We start from the raw sequence: 19,671 nt of genomic DNA on the forward strand, positions 1-19,671 counted from the left end.
CACTGAAACACTTGTATTAACGGTCTGATTTTCACTGTTGCTGAGGAATCCCACTGAATTCCTGCAGGATGATGCAGCATTTCCACCACCCTGAAGTGTTAACTGTGATCAGCCACCTACCCCTGGGGGTGGTGCTGCTGGTGTGCTGCTTTGCTGAAAGCCCCTGGGAAGTGATCAGGCAGGATGCGACCCTCGCGGTCCCTCAGCACCACCTGTGCTGCCCGGGAGACCTTCAAGGCAGGTGCCCAGGCTCAGCAATAGCACAGGAGCATTCTGCCTCACTGCCCCGTGATACCCGTGAAGGGTTGCAGGAAGGTAGAGGGCAGGCACCAAAACTTTTGAGTCGGCAATTTTTTGAGTCCCTATTCAAGCCGTAGTGTCCATTTCCATGGGTATTCTGAAGCCAGGCTGCCAATAGTCCTATCTGCTTTCTAGCGCTCTCTTTTTCAGAAGAGAAATGTGATGTCCACAGGGAAATGATCTCATGTGCACCCTAAAGGCACTAACAGTACCGAGCATTAACAAGGAAGGAGGGAGTGTGCAAAAATGTATGATTTTTCAGGTCGTGCTTTTCTACTTAAACCCTTGCTTTACTGGAAAAACAATTTACGTTCATTATAAATATTTGAATTCTGTTTTGATTGCAAAGATGTCATTTTGAACTTGCCTAACAAAACAATGTAAAACTGAAAATCTCAAGCATATATCCATTTTCCCTACTGTAAAGGACCATAGTTACCGAAGATGTAATTTGTGTCACTTATTTCAAAACGCTGTAGCTGCTGTTCAAGATTCAGCACAAAGATTTTATGTTTGGCTAAATAGTGTTTAGCGCATAATCCCATATAGTGTATCTACAGGTTGCAGGCATATAACTCCAAACGACAGCAAGTGCTTTTAACTAAGAAATACACTTTGCTCTTGCCCGTATTAGTTCAGTACATCAGATCTGCAGAAACTGCTTCTACATACATGTAAATTCTTTTTTAAGCTCTATCTGGTGATCATTCCTCAGGTGGAAGGAGCATTTCCTGTGCTGGGGCATGACTCCTGTAGCAGCTCTGGTAAAATGCTTTTTGGCTTAGGAGCCCAAGTCCAGCTGGATCTAAGACTGAGCCTTGTTTGGATTTCAGCCTCAAATAAAGCAAACACAGCAAGCTGCATTTTGAAGCTGAAAATCCATGAAGTTCTGATTTATTATTTGGGAGGAAGCTGTAGAAGCACTAACTCCATACACTTGGGCTGGATTTTTTATAGTTGAGTGAATTCCAAATTAAACAAGTCCTTCTTGGACTCCGGCTGATGTTTCATCCTGTGCTGTCAGATCTGGACCCGTCCACAAACCAGCCTCTTTCAAAACTAACACCAGGAGAAGCTATCATTCCAGCTTAACCTCCCTTTGTCTCCGACAGCTGCAAGGCACCATCCTGCAGTATGTGAAGACTCTGATCGAAGTAATGCCCAAGATATGCCGCTTGCCAAGACATGAATATGGCTCTCCAGGTGGGTGCTACAGGTAGATGCTTGAGCCAGAGCTCACGCTGTGTTGGTGTTGGTACAGCATTCACTCAGGCACGCTCTCGTAATTAAACAAGGTTTGGCACCTGACGTGCCAGTGCAACATGCAGCCAGGCTGGTGAGATGTGCTTTCAGCTGCTCTGCTGTTGTCACTGGAACATGCATAGGAAACTTTTCCAGGAAATTTCCAACAGGAACACACGGATGGCTGATAAGGAAATGTCTTCCGGTAGCTTCTGTTTTGTCTTCATGATTTCGTAAGCTTGTGGCTCTCACTGATATTTTTCAAAAGCTCTGCTTAGTTGATGGAAAGGTTTTTTGCAGCGTGACTGCAGTCTGCCGTTCAGCTGGATGGGGAAACTGGCTGGTATACATGAGCCAGCACCAAGACATCCATGACAGTCTTGAATCTCTTTTTTCCCCTGATGAGGAAATCCAAGGACTTCATAGTTATTACTCCCTGTTTCCCAAGGGTTCCTGGAAGCAGGATAAGACACTGTGTGCTAGTTCTGCCCAGTGCTGGTCTCCACCTATCTGTTTAGCAATTACAGCTTGCAATTTGTGATTAGGGAAGTATCAGGCACTGATTGTCCTTTTATCCAAGTTATTGGAGGGTGATTCTGCTCTTGCTTCTCTGACTGTCCTTCCTTGTCTTTTCAGGAATCCTGGAGTTTTTCCACCATCAGCTGAAGGACATCATTGAGTATGCAGAACTGAAGACTGATGTGTTCCAGAGCCTCAGAGAAGTGGGCAATGCCATTCTCTTCTGCCTCCTTATCGAGCAGGCTTTGGTAAGGCAAAACCCCCTGCACCAACAGATCGTACTTGAAATTGCCAGCTTGAGAGTATAAGTGGAAGTGGGTTCTCCAGCAGAAGAGTTTGGGAAATGTTACTTTCCAGCTCCTGATGTGCTCAGGGTCTCTCTGGGGCTGTGTTATTGGGGTCTGTGGGCATGTCCATGGGGATGGTGTGCATTGGTGCTTGGTCACTGACATCTGGGATTGCTGAAGGAGAATCTGAATACTGGAAGATCTAGATTTAATTCTTGGACCCAAAGCTATCCTTCTCAAAAATGAAGCCAACTGGAGCTTATTTCTAGATTGTAAGCTCTCTGGGGCAGGGATCAATACTTCTTTATATACGTATTTGTACAGTGAGAAGTAGATCTGAGCCCTTTGCTCTTTTGGGGTGCCAGCATGATGAAAGAAACCTGGCTGATTCTAATGGTGATAAGGATAAAGCAATCCAACAGGAAGAAAATCTTGGAAGAGCTGATGATACATTTCCTATGACTTATCTTCACTGAAAACTTAGCTGGAGTGATGACGTGGTGTTTTCCCCTGCACAACTGTTTTCCACATATACAAGTCTCTCAGCTCATGTGATGCCCTTTCTGGTATGGGGCAGAGGCTGTGGCTGAGTGTCACACATCTTCTTAGCTTCTAGTTTTCCACACGATACGTTCACTTCCTAATGAATTTATCTCGTAGTTTGGCCTAGAGCCAACCGAGGAGTGTTCAACAACACAATTTTACATTAAAAATGCGTGTTTCATGTCAGAATGGTTTTGGCAGGGTTCTTTCAGTTTTTTCCAGACATATTCCAGAAAGACTTCCCTAGCATAAGATAGGATTTTCAAGCAAAGCCAGAAAGTAGTTCAAAGATTCCGATTTTTATCCAAGCACAGGGAAAACTAAAAATCTCAGCATGTCCTCAAAATGAATATTTCTGCCCTTGCCTTTGCATTTTAACCCCAGATACAGAGATTTTTAGTTCCTGATATGGTGTATCAAACGCCTTCAGTGAGCAGTAGTTGGGTTAAGATTAAAACTAGTGATGTGTATCACCTAGCAGCTTGGCTTTATTTAATAGAATGACCAGAGTTGCCAACTGTATTCTGGCAGTTTCTGTTCCTTTTGTGGCTTCGTCACTGCTTTCTGCTGTTCTCAGTGTTGGATTTTATGCTGGATGTACTATTGCATTTGCCTTTTCCGTCCCATCTTTAAATGGACACTTGAGGGACACATGGTGGTTTCTTTTAGAAATCCTTCATTTCGATGCAAAAATGTTCCTCCAGTCCCAGGAGCTGTACATCAGCAGTATACTGGCATTTTAGAATAGCAGAAATTCAAGAAAACAAGATGGTGAGAATTTGGGGGTCCCTTTAGGAAGGCTGCCCATCAAAATCCATGCATGCCCAACTTTCCATGCCAGCCAGAGCCTCTCCCTCTCTGATCCCTTGTTTTTCCACACAGAAAGAGATTCAGAATATAAAGCCATTTTGCACGCAGCAGGCACTCGCTTGCTGGAAGCTGTCAGATGTGTAGAGCCATCACGTAACAAGATTTTCCCTCTAATGGAGCTCTTATGCAGCAGGAGCAATTGCTTGTACGGTGCAGTTATCTTCATAGCTGTCAGAGTGATCCAAGGCTGGTGGTATTTGCTGGACTGCTCTAGTGAAGATGTGCAGTCTGCACCATTCTACCCTGTTTTCATTGTTTAAATTTGAGGAGTAAGGGGTTCCTTGGGACTAAATTCGTAAGCAGAATTCTCACTCTCAGGTAATGGGCCTTGGTGGAGGGGATCTATTAATAACATGACTAATTTGGGACAGATACCAGGTGAATGCAGGCTGCAAATGGTGCTAATACTCTCTATCAGAGGAAAACAGCAGTGAAAGAACATTCATCTAGGAACAAATAGTGTTTTGCAAGTAAAATGACCAAGGTGACAGGCACACTCTGTTTGCATCAGCATCTCTCCGCCCATGGAGGGACCCCGGACTGTTTCTGTTCCTCCAGCACTGTGTCACAAACTGCACTCCGACAAACTCGCTCTCATCCCAGCATCCATGTGCCCGTACAGCCTCCTGCAGTTCCATACTCTCCCCTCCCTCCTGGCTGGAAGGTGGGGTATCCACCTGTGCATCCCAAACAGACCCAGCCGAGTCATTCCATCTGGCGCCCAAATATCTTTTGCTGCGCTGTCATGACCTGCTTTCGAGTGTGTCTACATCTCTACAATAAGCTCAGAACTGAAAGCATGTCCTAGAACTAGACTTTTGTAGGAGCAAACTAATGCCTTGTTGTGACGCAATGCCTCTGTGTTAAACAGCTTTGGTTTCCTTGCTGCTGTTTCCCATTGCAGACTTGTATACAATGTATTGTCAGCCATCGCTCCTCAGTCTCCACCTGCCTATTTCTAGGTTTCTTCTCCTTGTGCATCTGTGTTTGGGATTATTTTTTCTCAAGTGCATCGGCATGCATTCTCTCAGGTGGCATCTCATGATGTTATTCCTCTCTGGACTTCTGTATTATTCTCCGTGGTGCCTACACCACTGGGATTCTGGTCTGGTAGCCCTGGCTGAGAACACCATATGAACAACCAAATAATTTCAGACCAATGTATTATGTACCTATTTGCAATAGAGCCATGCATCAGTGTATTTTACGTGCACACATCCTAAAATAATTAAGCCAGCGAGTAGTTTCCACCCGGGCATCTCCTCTGTACGAGCAAACAGCAGGAGGTCACCAGGGTAAGATGAAACAGAAAGGTCCGTGTTCTTTATCCCCTCTGACTTGCAGGGCTAGTAAGTGGGACAGGCAACAAATATAAAGCTCTGGCCTTCTACAGGCAGGAACTAAATTACTTGATTTAAAGAAACTTCCTGGCTTAAGCTGAGAGGTATTCCTTCCAGTTTTAGCTCACTTAGATTCAAACCATTGGAGTTGCTGCCGAGCTGGGTTGGATTTGAATAGGTGCCGTAGACTTGAATTGTTGTAGCGTTGCCCAGGCCCCTGAACCATACACTCAACCCCTGTAGGTGTTTTTTAACTTACTTTATCTTTCTTTCTTCCTGCCTCAGTCCCAGGAAGAAGTTTGTGATTTGCTGCATGCTGCTCCCTTCCAAAATATTTTGCCCAGGGTCTACATCAAAGGTAAGAAGCTGAGAGGGAAGCAGTGGACAGACTCAGAGGTCTCTGCCCAGAAGCTGTTTCTCTCCCATTTCTGCTGAGGATTGGTTCTGGCCCTGCTTCCCCCTCGAAATAGATAAGTGGCTACAGCCGAAAGTCAGGTGGAAACAAACGCCAAGGGTTCGTTTTCTGTAGCCTAGTTACAGACTGAAACCTTAGCCAGTTTGGGGGTTCCTTAAGGTTCTAAAGCCATTTCACAGCCTCTTTGGAGAATGACAGCATGAAATGTCCATCTCAACAGGAGTGATAAGTAACAGGGACACGCTTCTGGACATGTGTTATTAAGCTGCTGCTGAGGCTGCAATCACACATCCCTCCCTTCTCTGCATCACTGGTTCCCTCATTTGCTCTCGGTTTGGCTCACTGATCCAGAGGCTCGTTGGATGGTTGCTGGGGGGCAGCTCTGAGCAAACTCAGCGGAAATTGCGGGTCTCCACTTCCTCCTCTCATTTCACTGTTTGCTGCTCGCTTGACAGAAGGAGAACGCTTGGAGGTGCGCATGAAGCGTCTCGAAGCCAAGTATGCCCCACTTCACCTGGTTCCCTTAATAGAGAGGCTGGGCACTCCGCAGGTAAGGATTTCATTGAAAGGGATGGCTGTTGAAATTTCGTAGCAGTCCCTAGATGGCCTGTTTGGCCTTGGGAGAGTGATCTATTTCACACACCCCCACCCTCCAAAATGCCAGTCGGAAGAAAATCAGAATCCTTGCCCTAGCAGACACTTGGAAGGGAAATTTGTGAGCGGGTCCAGAGGTGGTGTGTTGGTGCTTCCAGTCTGGAGAGCTGGTGGGGAGCTGCGAGGCAAGCGTGCTTGAAGCCAGCTCTGAATAAGAACAACTCTGAAAAACTCTCCTGCTCCGTTTTAAAAAGATGGAGAATTGCTGGGGTGGTTTGAGGGGTAACTTTGCAAGGCTGTCCGTGACTTCATCAATTGCCTTCACTTTTGGGAATCCCGTTTTAGGGCTGCAGTGTGGTCCATTTTTAAGCTCATCCCTGTCAAGGAATACATCTGAGAATGGTTTTCCTCCTAGTACATGCTTAGAGCTTCAGCACATGCTTAAAATTACGGCTCCATTTAAGTGTTTTCTTGAGGTGGGTCTCAGCTTGGAAAAGATCTCTTGTGCAGAAATTTAGTACCGTTAAAAATACCTCTGTGGATCGGTCAATGTAATAGGCAAAATTTGAGCTCGGTTGGTATCAATAGCCAAACTGCCACTGCCTACTTAGTGGGGTTGATGGGATAAAAATCTTTCAAAGTATTAAATTAATCAACATTCTTTTTCTGTAATGTACTGCCGAGGGAATGGAAAAAACACTCAGTTGCATGAGGTGACAGATCTATGGCAGGCAGAAAGTTGTTGATTTTTTTTATTGTTTTTCTGATGAATCAAGGACATTTTCAGCTTTGCTTCATTGGAAATCATATGAAACAAAGAAATTGGCTGGATAACTGAGGGCTTTGCCTTACTTTGTAGACATTTCTCTCACTTCCCATTGACTTCCTTTTAAAGGAGACACTCGAGAAAAAGAATTCACCTCTGTGTTTTTGTGTCTTTGTGTTGGTCTTTCTATCTCTCCTTCTTTCCATGCAAAATCATCATTGAAATCTGCTACTAGAGTCCACTCGTTGCTTATCCCTGCCATAGTTATGATGGTGATGAAAACAAAAGGTATTTCATGTCCTGCTAAAAATTACTTTTTCCGTAAACTGTTCCCATATTCATCACGCAGGTACGGTAGAATACCAGATCTTTTTTGAGCTCAGGTGTAAATGAACACAAGAGTCACTTTCTATAGGTGCCTCCATAGCTTCCAAGCTTGTTCCTTATGCAGTTTTGGAAATGCAGTTTTGGACACAGGCCATACAGGATTTTTTTCCTGCAGAATGCATAAGTGCCTTTTAGCAATTGTCCAGAATCTGAGCAGAAGTTGCCTGCTTGATTCCTCTCCCAAAAGGTGGCCCTATGCGTTTCAGGTAATTGCATGCTGTGAAGGGGCTGAGCCAGAGGCTGCTGTAGTCAGTGGGGATCTATCAGTCCTTGCAGGCTTTGGGTACGATTCTGGCAAACTTGCCAGTTAACAAGCTGTAAAAGAGGAATGGCACAACTGGATTTGTGCAGTGGTAGGAAAACTGTCAGTGATTATTGTAAGTAATTGTTTTGCCTTGAGAATCCAGCAGCAGCTGTTTGATAGATGATTCATAAAGAACCAAGGGGGTCAAAGTGGTTCGTTAAAAGAATCCTCTCCCTTTTAATGCTGATCATAGAAATATTTAGTGAGGGATTTTCAGAAGTGCTTGGTCAGTCTGATTTTTTTCATTACTGCAAGTAATGGGAGCCTATCCTTTTGAAGACAGAGGGAATAGTTGAGCTGGCACAGTGGCATCCTTTGACAGTTTCTCTCGAGAGCACCCTTCCTCTCCAGATCTCAGAAATCGGTGGGACACCAGACTGTGAGGCAGATCTGGCCACAAGACTAACAGCTCTCCAGCTGCCTTCACCACGGTAGATACCTACCCCGATGGTAGTAGTCCTGTATCAAGGACTGATCTTACAATGATGAATTTTAGAACCAAATTCTGTCTGTAAATGTGCATAACTGAGTGGCACTACATCCTTTGAAAGCCAGATACATCCCTTTCTAGATCAAGTTTTCTTCAGAAAGGGTACACTAAGATCGCACTGGACTAGTTTGTTCTTAAGAGTACCTGTTCTATCAGTATATCTTAGCAAACAGTAATGCTAATACCTGATTTGCATTTGAAATGGCTTTACTTCTAATGTGTCCCCGTTTTGCCATCATAGCCTAGTGTGTGCAGATGCTAATCTGTACCCGTAAGAGCTTGGAGCAGGTGAGTAGAGAGAAAGTATACAGCCTTTAGCGATAAAAACAGGCTGGATAAAATAAATCTTTACGTGCTAAGCAAACATATGCAAGTGCGTGCCATGAAACCGGTGATATCATTCCTGCATTTAACAGATTCAGGGATCCCAGACCCAATCTGGCCTCTGCACAGCGATACAGCTTTCCCTTGATACGTGCTATTAGTTGAACATTAATTGATCTGAGGTTCTCAGAACATCCTTGAAATTGTGGCACAAGCAGGAATTGTAACACTTTGAATTTCAATAGCCACGAAACTAAAAATACTTCAGGTCACTGCCAGCATACTAATAGTCAGGAAAGGGGATGTGCAGGTGCATTCGTGTTTTTTCAGAGTGGAATAACGATGACCCAAGTAAACCAAGCATAATTTGTGTTCTTCATATCTGGCCACAACACGTGCCTGCCTGTTGTACCAGATGCTCTGAGTCCCCATCACGATTCTGATCGGGGTGACGTTTTTACAGGCATTACAGGGACAGCTGGAAATGGAGCGGATGCTTAAAAACTACTCAGAGCTCCAGGAAGTCCTCTGGGATAGGCAGGGGGTCGGTAAATGTCACGCTTGCTCTGCACGCCCCTGCCGAAGTGGTGAGAGGGGAAAAGGCTCTGCCTGTGGGGCTGGGGCACCTGCTGGGGTGAGCGTGGCCGAGCCGGAGCCTCCCAGAGCCACGGGCACGACCATTCGTTCCCTGTGCTGTGTTGGGCAGTGCTGTAGAGACGTCAGTAACGCTGCTGGAAACGGCAGGGAATGGGACAGCTAAAGGCGTGTCAGGGCAGTGAGCAAACGCCATGCCTGCACCCCAGCCCCACTCAGTGGAGTCAGCGCTCCCATGCCGCGGGGGCCCTGCTTGCTTATTTAAAATCCCCCCATCCCCCCCTTTTTTTTCCTCTGGGGGAGCGATGAGCCTGAAATGAAATCAACTCTCTTTTAATTTTTCTCTAGTGTAAAATGAACTCCAGCCAGTGGAGCCATTCCAGATTTGTACATGTAAATCTCAGTGGGGATGTCGCAGAAATTCTCCACGTGTGTAAAGCTTTCACATCTGGAAAAAAATATTTTCCTTTCTTATAAACCACAGGTTTTCCAGTATTAAGGTTCCAGTGGCTTCTCATCTTCCTCAGAGCTTTTAATCCTAACTGCAAAAGAAATCAAGAAAACCATAGGCTGCCTACATTTTAAAGAGATGATGGCAATGTCCTGGGAAGCAAAATGTCCCTGTTCTCTCCTGTTTCATTTCCATAATCTGCAGAAATCATGAAATTAAACCCAGCAACACTGAGTAGCACTAATGTAATAGAACAGTGTGCTAGCAGAATTAAGGATCAGTATTTCTGATCAGAGCTTTCCATTCAACTTTTGTTTTCTGACATATGTAATCATTTCAAAAGATACTTAGGTCGGTGAAATATAATTGAGCACAAGATTGAGCCTTCCTCTGTGTGAGGGATGAGTATTCTCTGGTGGGGAGTGCCATGGGAGCAGCCATCAGAGGTAAGGTTGGACCTTGCGTGGGATGTGTTGTTAACCCTGAAAGAGCCGGGGAGACCAGGAAGCGTTAAGTCCAGCAAGAGCGTCCGTCTGTATTACATCGTCACTTGTGTTTCTTTGGTTGTCCTCCTCCTCAGCAAATAGCCATCGCCCGGGAGGGTGACTTGCTGACGAAGGAGCGGTTGTGCTGCGGGCTCTCCATGTTCGAGGTGATCCTGACACGGATTAGGAGCTACCTGCAGGACCCGATCTGGCGCGGGCCACCCCCGACAAACGGGGTCATGCACGTGGACGAGTGCGTGGAGTTTCACCGGCTCTGGAGTGCCATGCAGTTTGTGTACTGCATCCCCGTGGGCACCAACGAGTTCACTGCAGAGTGAGTGTCCATCTGGCAGCTCTGCCGTTAGCACTGCTCACGAGCTAGCAGGGCCGGCAACCCCCCAAGATACCCTCAGCTGCAGCCACAGCCTCGACCACTGTGGCTGTAGAGGGGGAACGTAGATCCTTGATGAAAGGACTTTGTTGTGCATGGGCATAAAGATGCTTTCCATCTGAACAGCTGGGGGAGAGAGCAAAGTAAAGGGGCCTGCACGAGGTAACGTGCAGAAGGAGATGGGTACATGGGCAACAACCCAAGTCAGAGGCTAGGTCCTCACCTGTCTTACCCTGTGATGCACCCTGCACAGCCCGGCCCTCGTGTAATGCTGCGTATTTCCTTCTGAGTTCCTTTTCTCTAGGTGTATACCCACTTCCCAGGAGTGGGACTGAATCTGGTTTCCCCAAGAATTCACCAAGGAAAGTTCCTGGTGCCATGGTAGGACTTCTCTTACCTAACTGTATCCTGTCATCTCTCCGCTCCCCATCACCCTGTCTTCCTTCCAGGCAGTGCTTTGGAGATGGTCTGAACTGGGCGGGTTGCTCTATCATTGTTCTCCTTGGTCAGCAACGGCGCTTTGACCTCTTTGACTTCTGCTACCACCTGCTGAAGGTGCAGAGGCAGGACGGGAAGGATGAAATTATAAAAAACGTGGTAAGTTGAAGGGCAGGGTCTGAAGGACCTGAAGCAGCACACTTCTCTCTCTGTTTTCTATCTTGCTTTGTCCAAACACATAAATTACAACTGTGCCCGGTGTTAACCTTTTTCAAACTGAACACACTCGCTGTGAGATTTCCATCTGCAGTCTCAGCAGAGAGGCCAAGGTTTTAATTGGCTTGGCAATCGAATCTTTTTTTCTCCCAAAGCTTTTCCCTTCTTCCTGAGGTTGGGAGGCTGGAGCTGAGAAGCTGGCATTTCCAGCAACCATCCTGTGATCTCAGTGGCTTTATCAATAAGCAGCTGGGCATCTAGACTTTAGAACGGTTAACTTGGGACCACTCACTGACCTTGTTAATGCTCTGTCTTGAGTCATCAGACCCTATAATGAAGTGAGTCACGGATCCCTGGGAAGTGCTAAGTGGAACTGTAGCGTGTTACAGCGGCTTTGCTTTATCAGAGGTTTCCAGCAGCAGCACAGAGGTACTGGTACTATCTAGCTGATCAGACGACATAAGACTCTTCATCTACTGTTTTTTTTTTTCCCTCACCATCCCTCCAGCCCTTAAAGAAGATGGCCGACAGGATCAGGAAGTATCAGATCCTGAACAATGAGATTTTCGCCATCCTGAACAAGTACATGAAGTCGGTGGAGACAGACAGTTCCACGGTGGAGCACGTGCGCTGCTTCCAGCCCCCAATCCACCAGTCACTGGCCACCACCTGCTAGTGTGGACGCTGACCCCCCGCGGGTTGGGACGGGAGAAGGGACTGAACCCAGGACAGCTGGGAAGGGTAGAAGGGTAGACTCGATGGCGTGAGACCTGGCAACAAAGTAAGACTGGGTATGCCTGCTACACACAAGGACGCATCTTCCCATCCAGCCCTGTGTGAGTGCATGTTCTTCTGTACCATCCCTGTGATCGGTTTTACTTGTAGCTTTCAGACTTGGGGGTGGGTGGGGGTGGGCGGGTGAAATGTGCTTTTCTTCCATGACGTGGTCCGGTTTTACCCTGTGATTCATCCAATCGAACACATCACTCTGAAGCCATATTGCAGCCCCAAACGTGGGGCTCCTGGTGGAAAAGCTCCATGCTTCTGCAGCATCGGGAGCCCACTCCCACCGCCGAAGCGATGGGGCAAACCAACACCCCCATGACACGTGCCACCAGCTGTGGAGCGGGAGGGTCTGAAGACAAGCCCCTGATCCACTCGTTGTGGGGGAAGGATGGATGAAGGCAGGACCCTGAGGATCAAGTGATGGGTGCAGAGGAGCTGTGCCGGGCTGGGTGGCTGCACACCCCGGGCTGGGGCTGGTTCCTGCGCTCTGCCGCTCTGGTGGCCCTTCCAGCATCTGTTAACGGGAGCTTTGGCACGTGGGTTTCAGAATAGCAACGATGTAGTCACCAAATGACTCCTCAGCACTTCGGAGAGCTGGGGAGAGAGAAAACAGCCTGGCTTTTTCCCTGCTATGGATCATCCACTTACTTTAATGCAAAGGGTTCTCCCCAAAAAACACATCTTCCACGAACTAGACAAGATTTCTTACGGTCTGCGGAAGAGGCTGCATTCATGTGAATGTGCTCTTGAACATACTAACGTGGGTGGAAATAATCACTGGTCCTGACAGGAGGCAGGTGTAGCTACCTCGGACATACGTGATCTTTGATCTTCAGCAAGGATGAGAGCTGGGGTGTGTAACTGGAGTATGTTCTGGGATGCTATTTTCCCTTGTTTTAGACAAATTCCTAGTGGCACAGCAACCAGATCTCTTTTCTTCAGAGAATGGTGACTATCAGCAGGGCTTAGGAAACTTCCCATCACTCAGAAATCATGATTGTTTAGAAGATGTAAAATACAGGATAAGCATCAAAAAATACCCAGAATTTTCTAGGTTTAAAGGTGTTCAGAGGGAACACTGGAGTCTGTTTCCTTTTCCCACTCAGCTAATCTAAGATCCCTGGATGTTGAGAACAGATTCAGTAGGAACTTCAAGGAGGATTTCATAATTCATGGTCTTCCCAGCTTCCCCTCAGTAGTGTCATTGAAGTGATGCAAAAGCTTGTGCTTGAAGTTAGAGGAGATCAAACCACATGCTCCAAGAGAAAACGATGCTAGTCTCACCACTGGCAATATTTTAATTTCCCACCTTTAGCCAGATCACAGCAGGTAATTGCTGTTACAGTATACAGATGTGATAATATATATTGCTTTCGTGCATTTCATCATGCCTTGTAAACTGCATGCTACTACAGATGTTAAAAAGGCAGAGCCTGGGCATTTATTCTGTCAGAGGGAACATATAATTAATAAGTAGAAATGTCCCAGCTGGAGTATTTTGTCTTAGGAAACAACAGCCAGCAAACTACTGTTAGCAAGAGGCGATCTTGCTGGGTGGGACGAATTTGTTCTCCCAGACACTCACCACCTACTCCCTTGATAATCAACGAATAACCGACATGTGAAAAGTGCTGGACATTTTCACACCTTGAGTTTCCTCTAATTACCGAGACAGACATTTAAACTGCAGGGAGGAAACTGTGCGGCACGGTGATCTAAAAGTAAAATGAAATCTCTGGAAGTCTGGCTGAAATCTTGGAGTGGCAGGGAAGGAGCCAGCCCGGCAAGGCCAGTTGTTTCCTCCATGGCGTGAGGAAGAGCAGCAGAAGAGCATCTGGGACTCAATGACACTGCAAGGCTCTTGCTCTCTATTTACTCTTCCACTAAGGATGTCAGTTCTTGTTTTCCATCATGTTCCAACACTTCTACGCTACTGGAGTGAGGGTATCTACAGATATATATTTTTAAAAGGAAGAGGAGAATCAAGCACTTTATTTTTTGTGGAAAACAAGATATGAGGGAGATAGATCCAACCAAGTTCCTATTTTTCCTGACCTAAACAGTAAGTGCTTGTTATTTTGGTATGAAAGTGTTGCTGAAAAGGTGGCACAAGTCCCTGTCTGGCTCTCAGAGCCACTTCTGGGCACAGCACAAATGTAATGTTCTACTGCGTCTGACATGTTATGGGATGTTGGAGTCTTCCCAGAAACCAGCATGAGCAAGAACAAAAGGATGAACTGTACCCCACGGCCCAGTCTCGGCTACCTAGACAAAATAGGATACAGTAAGGTGAATTTAAATGCCCATTTTCATCTGTTTAGGTCTGGAGTGAGTCATGAGATATTTTACCTAAATATGACTATCACTTTGTATTCTTTTGCTGTCGTTTTGCCATAATAATTCTCTGAAACCCTGCAAAACACAGTTGTGTGTACTTGAAAGAAGAGGTAGATGAGATCTATTTGTTGCCCTCCAATTTGCTGGCAAAAATGTAAAATCCCTTCAGATTCTGAGGGATTAAATGTTTTGAGCAAAATGTCCAAAGTGCATGAACAAAATGTAAAGTGTTTTTGACTGTAGAGTGTATGCAGATGTTTTTCCTTGTTGCTCAAGTAGTATGAGGTATCAGCTAGGAATAACCTTACAGTCTTCATTTCTGAGATTTGATGTTATTGCCCTTTTATTATCTAAAGGTTGCAAATAGTCTTTAGCTTCAGTTTTCTGACCCTCCTTGACTGTGTATGAGAAACAGGTGTCCAGGCTTAGGTCTTTAAAGTACTCCATGAAAATGGAATTTTTTTCCTCCTATCCTTTTTCTAATGTTGTAATTGTTAATGGAAATAGAGAGCAGATTTCTAACCGTAGGGCTAAGTAGTAACAGATTGCCACAGGGTCGGGCATATTCTCCACGCTTGCAGACTTTCTGCCAAGTTTGGGTGTCTTCCTTGCAGATATGCTCTAATCCTATAGTTTTCAGCCTTTTACAATCTGCAGACCCCTAGTTGTTTTTTTTTTTCCTAGGGAAATGTGGACCGCTGTCCGGATACTTTTTAAGTCCACTGACTGTGGGCTCACTTTTTTACTTCCGTTTTCCTGCTTACTCTGAAGTAGTCTGCAAACTCCCCAGGATTTACCAGCCACCACTTGGAATGTCTACTTCAAAGGCAAGTTGTTGGCTCCCTACAGGAATTACAGGGGGGAGAAAGGATGGCCTGTGTCATGAATGAAGTCAGACTAGGTTATTTTAATGTTCCCTCGGGCTCTGACATTATAAGATGTGACTATGGGCAGTGCACATGCCTTTCTTGAATGATGCTACACTTGACTTTCAACGATACGGTAGAAAGGGGAAGCAAACTAATTAAAGCTCAGCACTTCAGTGATTTCCTTTTAAACTCTGACAGCACTTATTACCATTGAACAACATGTTAGTCCTTTTTCTCCTGCATTACTCCAGTCCAGTAGGTTCATGTGTGTTTGAGAACAAAAGGAAAAAAAGAAAATTGAAGGTGTAAAAACCCCAAGAAAATATTCTCAAAAACTTGTCAAATGTACCATATTTGTATGAAAAGCTGCTTGAGTTATTTTGTAAAATGAATTTTATTTATGGTGAGGTATATTTACGCTCGTGATCTGATAACGGTGTTAAATTTTTGATCCATATTTGCTATGCAGCTGAAGATGATATTGGTTTTGTATTATTTTTTGCTGTCGTTCTGAAATCCAGCTAACAGAAGCTTCCATTTCCATTAGAAATGCTTCTGCAAGAGTAAAGTATCTGGTACATGGTGATATGTCCCGTTACACAGCAGCCAACAGTGTGTACAACAAATGTGGGATGACTTTGTGATGAAGAGAAATAAAAATTGGGCTCATTCATTAAATGGGCAGACTTTACCTTGTGGTGTCATCATCATTGCAATAACTATTATTTGGGGAGAGCCTCCAATTGCACCTGGCACAAAGAAAAAGCTAAGAGGAATAGTGGCAGCATTTTGTTAATGAAAACATAGAGCTTTTGTCAAAACCAAAGAAAAAAAATGAAGCTTTATGGCCAACACCAAAACACATTTGCCTATCAGAAAGTTAACAGTTTGTCAGAAAAACATCCTTCCACAACAAATTTTCATTTGAAATCTTGTTTTAGTTATCAGAGGGCTGGGGGAGGGAAAATTGTATTATTATTGTCAATGGAACTTGACAAGCCCTACCTCAAAATGAAGCTGATCTAAGGAGCTAAGTTCCTGTCATTACCACAGCCTTGCAAACTCAACAGGGACCTTTTTATTCCAGAAGACTCTCCTTGCTCTTTGTTTCCAGATTTCCGCTTGAAACCATTCTTAAGTTTGTGTCAAAAGCATCCAAGGAGCAGCCATGGGTGTTGACTGCAGAAGGAACAGTGGGAACCAAGGGGAAAAGACCTGGGAGCTGAGGAATTAGGGTGAGCCATGGATCTATGGGAGCAGGAGCACCTGCTTCCCTTCTTCATCAGCAATAGATAAAATATTGCAGCTGAGCTTCCCTTTCATAGCTTCTTCCCAAGGATTCCTGGTGGGAACATCTTCCTAGCTTAAGAGGAGTAAAAATGCAACGATTCTTCACATAAAATGGGAAGCGAACTTTACTCCAGGACCAGGCAGCTCTGTTGATCTTTCCAGTGTGCTTTAAGTCACGGGACACTGGATGTTCCCGCAGCTTTGGGCATAGCGTGCGGCTGCGGAGGGCTGTTTGCCTGGCGGTTGAAAGTTGCACAATGTTTACTGATTTCAACATGGTTCTGCAACAGGGAATGGCAGAGAGGAGAGCAAGACTTTCTTCCTCACTCAGTCACTGATACTAGGCAGGTTGTTTGGGTTTTAACCTTTCCTCCATTGAGATTTCTTTTTTCTTTTTTTTTTTTTTTTTTTCTCTTTTTTTTCCCCAACTAATTTTGGCTGGTCTGGTGGACACCCTATGCTAACGCCTAAGGAGTGCTGATAGCTCACAGGCAGGGGGTCTTACCTGGAGCCAGAAGCAATACTTGCTTTGAGTATCGAGGGCCAACACTGAATTTTGAACAAAACCCTAAGGGACCAGGATCAAAGATGCAGGCCCACATCTTTCTTCTTCCTAAGGTTTCTAGATAGGTTTACATCTTTAGATTAAAAGCATTTCACCAATGCGAAGAACAGTTCGTTAATGATTGTTTTATTGTTAAAAGCAGAACAAAATGACCTTTTCTGTGACCCCTTCTGCAAGCCAGGAGCGCCTTTCACATCTAGTTTTGCTTGATTTAGAGTTCTGTTGCAAGCCCCTGGCAGATAAGAGGTCTGCAAATAACCAACCTGCTGATTGTATCAGTTCTCATGGCATGAAGTGCTGCTCTGATGCCCACTGAACATCCACCTCCCCTCTATCACCAGCCTACCACTCCTCTTCTGCTAACATACACGGTTTATGGGGCTGGATAAAAAATTTAACAACCCTGGGAGGAACAAGTTGGGGTGTGTTTTATAGCCTAATGACCCCGGATCACCCAGCTGCTCCACAGCACAGATCCACAGGTACGTGCACTGGCACAAGGAGGGCAGTACAGCAAGGGTGGGAACCCACCATGGGCGTGATGAGCTCGGGAATTTTCCTTGGTGGTGGTGATGTCTAAACTTTTCTAGCACAAAATGAGAGCCTCTGCCACTGCAGACATGGTTACCTTGAGATAGGGTGAATTAAAAGTTGTCTGCTCAACAAAGCCCAGTCTTTCAAGCTTTGAGCATCCTTTCATGTAGTGCTGCAATCAACTGAACACCAGGCAATTCCCATAACCCCTACACAATCAGGCCATTGTCAGAAAGAGAAGGATTTACCCCCTCTTTGAAGCAGCAAACGGCTCCTTGGAGACCTCAAACTATATAAAGCCATAACAGAATATTGCAAGCTTGTTCTGAAAGTTTCCAAAGGAACTGTGCCTAGCAGACATCCGAGGGCAAAAGTCTCCATTACCTGTTAGCAGGATACTTCCACCATTATTTGTAACACAGGACAATTGATACCCAGTATTTTTCCATCATTTTTTCCAGACCAGAAATGTTGAGCAGAGAATATCGGGGAAAGAAAAACCTTTTGATGTTGCTAAAGAGGTTATTTGCATGCAAAGCTGTCTTGAGCTACCCGCTGGATTCCAGTCAAGTTCCTTGGCCTGGAAACCAGTATTTCAGGAGGAACTGCATTGCTAGAAGATGAGCTGCTAAGGAAGACTCCCTGATTTGTGAGGAGTTATTTTTAAGGAAACATCTGATGCGAGTATCAACCAGTGAGGTCATAGCTTGGAGCTGAATTCCCTTAATTACAGGCTTCCCATTAAAATGAGGATATGAAGCAATAAAAGAGGCATTGATTGCATCCCAGCTTTATTGTTATCAGTCTCAACTTGCCCTTGACTAAGCATAGTAGGCAACTCCATGCTAATCCTACCTGGATTTTAACTCCCATATCGCCATACACATTCTTGCTAAATCCATCAGTGCAACTCTTGTGACTTAGTGATTTTATATACCACACCCCCGCAGCCCCTGAATCAGAGAAAAAGGAATACGTGACACACTTGTGTCCCGTGGTTGATTGCAAGGTCTAACTGACGCTTCTCCCACAGTGGTGACAGCTAGGCATGCTCTGGATCAGCTCGCACTGTGGCATCCCCTCCCCTCGGGACCTCTCCCCTGTCCTGTCTCCTCTCTTCCCAGAACTAAGAACAGCTTCTCTTGGAGTTCTCACCCCTTGTCAAATCTGGCGAAAGCGGCCCATGGGGTCAGATGTCTTTGGAGATGAAGGGGGATACATAAACACAAGTGCATGTGGCCACATTAGCCTTTTCCTTTAGGAAATCAAGGTGACAGGGGAAGGTAAAGCTGTGGCCCAAAGTGCCTTTTGCTTTTGACTGCACCACCCCCTCTGCTGTGGCAGTAATTTATGAGGTTGCACCATGACCAAAAGGATTATTTTAACACTAGATCCCTTCCATAAATACTTGTTCCCTTCCTAACACCTCTTTGTGCACAGCGGGCAACTGCACTCTGCACAGATGTCAACAGCACTCACCCACAAATGCTTGGAAATTATTTTGGATGCAGTTTAACTACGGATAACCACATCACCATTAGGACTCCCCAGCTACAATCAAGACCTCAGGATGTTGGAGAAGCCCCAGCAAAGGGGAGAGCCCCACAGTGCCCCTGAGCACCAGGGCCAGCAGGTAGAGCAGCCTGCGAGGGGATGGGGCCACGAACTCGCCCAGCCGCAGGCAGGCAGCGCTGCAAACAGCAAACACTTGTCCCACTCTGCCATCACCTCGCTCTCTGCAATCAGCCTCATATTCACACATCGCATGAATAGCTCTTAACCATCATCGGCAAGTAAATTTACTAAATAAAGGCTGAATCCTGCCATCGGTGTCTTGCCCAGGGTGTCTTCGGCCTGTGTAATATGTAACAGCAGCAGAAATTGCTCCCAGATCACTGGTAAATCAGCACTTTTCATTTCCTACATCAAAACCTGCTGCCACATGATTTGGGTTGATCACCGAGTGCTCCTGTGATAAAGGGGAGAACAGGACGTGGGATTTGGCTGGTAGAGTCTCTCCCAGCCAGTGACCTGCTGGTCTGTGACTGATGAAGAGACCCGATTAAAATCAAATGACTCACAAACCACTCTGACATTACATTTGCTGGAGAAAACAGTTGTACAGCGATAGGATCAGGTGCTGAGTGAGGGAGCCATGGGGTGCTAGCAATGCTGTGGCTTGACGGTCTAAGGGCAATTTCTGCAGTAACAAGTAATACATTTCAGGGGGGAAAAAAAGCGAAATTTCAGACACGTTCAGATCCTGTCTTACAACTTTATATCGCCTTATGACGGATACCGTTTCAACTTATAAACGTGACCTTGCTGAAGAAA

The 19,671-nt window shown here is 45.5% G+C and overlaps 2 protein-coding genes across 5 annotated transcripts in view; one reads left to right on the forward strand and one right to left on the reverse strand.

The window, feature by feature from the left end:
• The window catches only part of CYFIP2 (cytoplasmic FMR1 interacting protein 2), a 55,185-nt gene extending 39,546 nt beyond the window's left edge, over positions 1 to 15,639 (forward strand). For all 4 annotated transcript variants that reach the window (XM_040603881.1, XM_040603885.1, XM_040603883.1 and 1 more), the window contains exons 25-31: positions 1,413 to 1,503; positions 2,179 to 2,309; positions 5,387 to 5,459; positions 5,972 to 6,066; positions 10,007 to 10,245; positions 10,752 to 10,899; positions 11,465 to 15,639. In XM_040603881.1, coding sequence (XP_040459815.1) covers positions 1,413 to 1,503; positions 2,179 to 2,309; positions 5,387 to 5,459; positions 5,972 to 6,066; positions 10,007 to 10,245; positions 10,752 to 10,899; positions 11,465 to 11,632 — 945 coding nt within the window. In that variant the 3' untranslated portion in view covers positions 11,633 to 15,639. The remainder of the gene's footprint in view (positions 1 to 1,412; positions 1,504 to 2,178; positions 2,310 to 5,386; positions 5,460 to 5,971; positions 6,067 to 10,006; positions 10,246 to 10,751; positions 10,900 to 11,464) is intronic.
• Positions 1 to 19,671, reverse strand: part of FNDC9 (fibronectin type III domain containing 9) — a 34,454-nt gene that overhangs the window by 8,955 nt on the left and 5,828 nt on the right. The gene's annotated exons all lie outside the window — the stretch shown is intronic.

The sequence above is a fragment of the Falco naumanni genome, chromosome 8 (assembly GCF_017639655.2).
Source record: "Falco naumanni isolate bFalNau1 chromosome 8, bFalNau1.pat, whole genome shotgun sequence".
NCBI lineage: Eukaryota > Metazoa > Chordata > Aves > Falconiformes > Falconidae > Falco > Falco naumanni.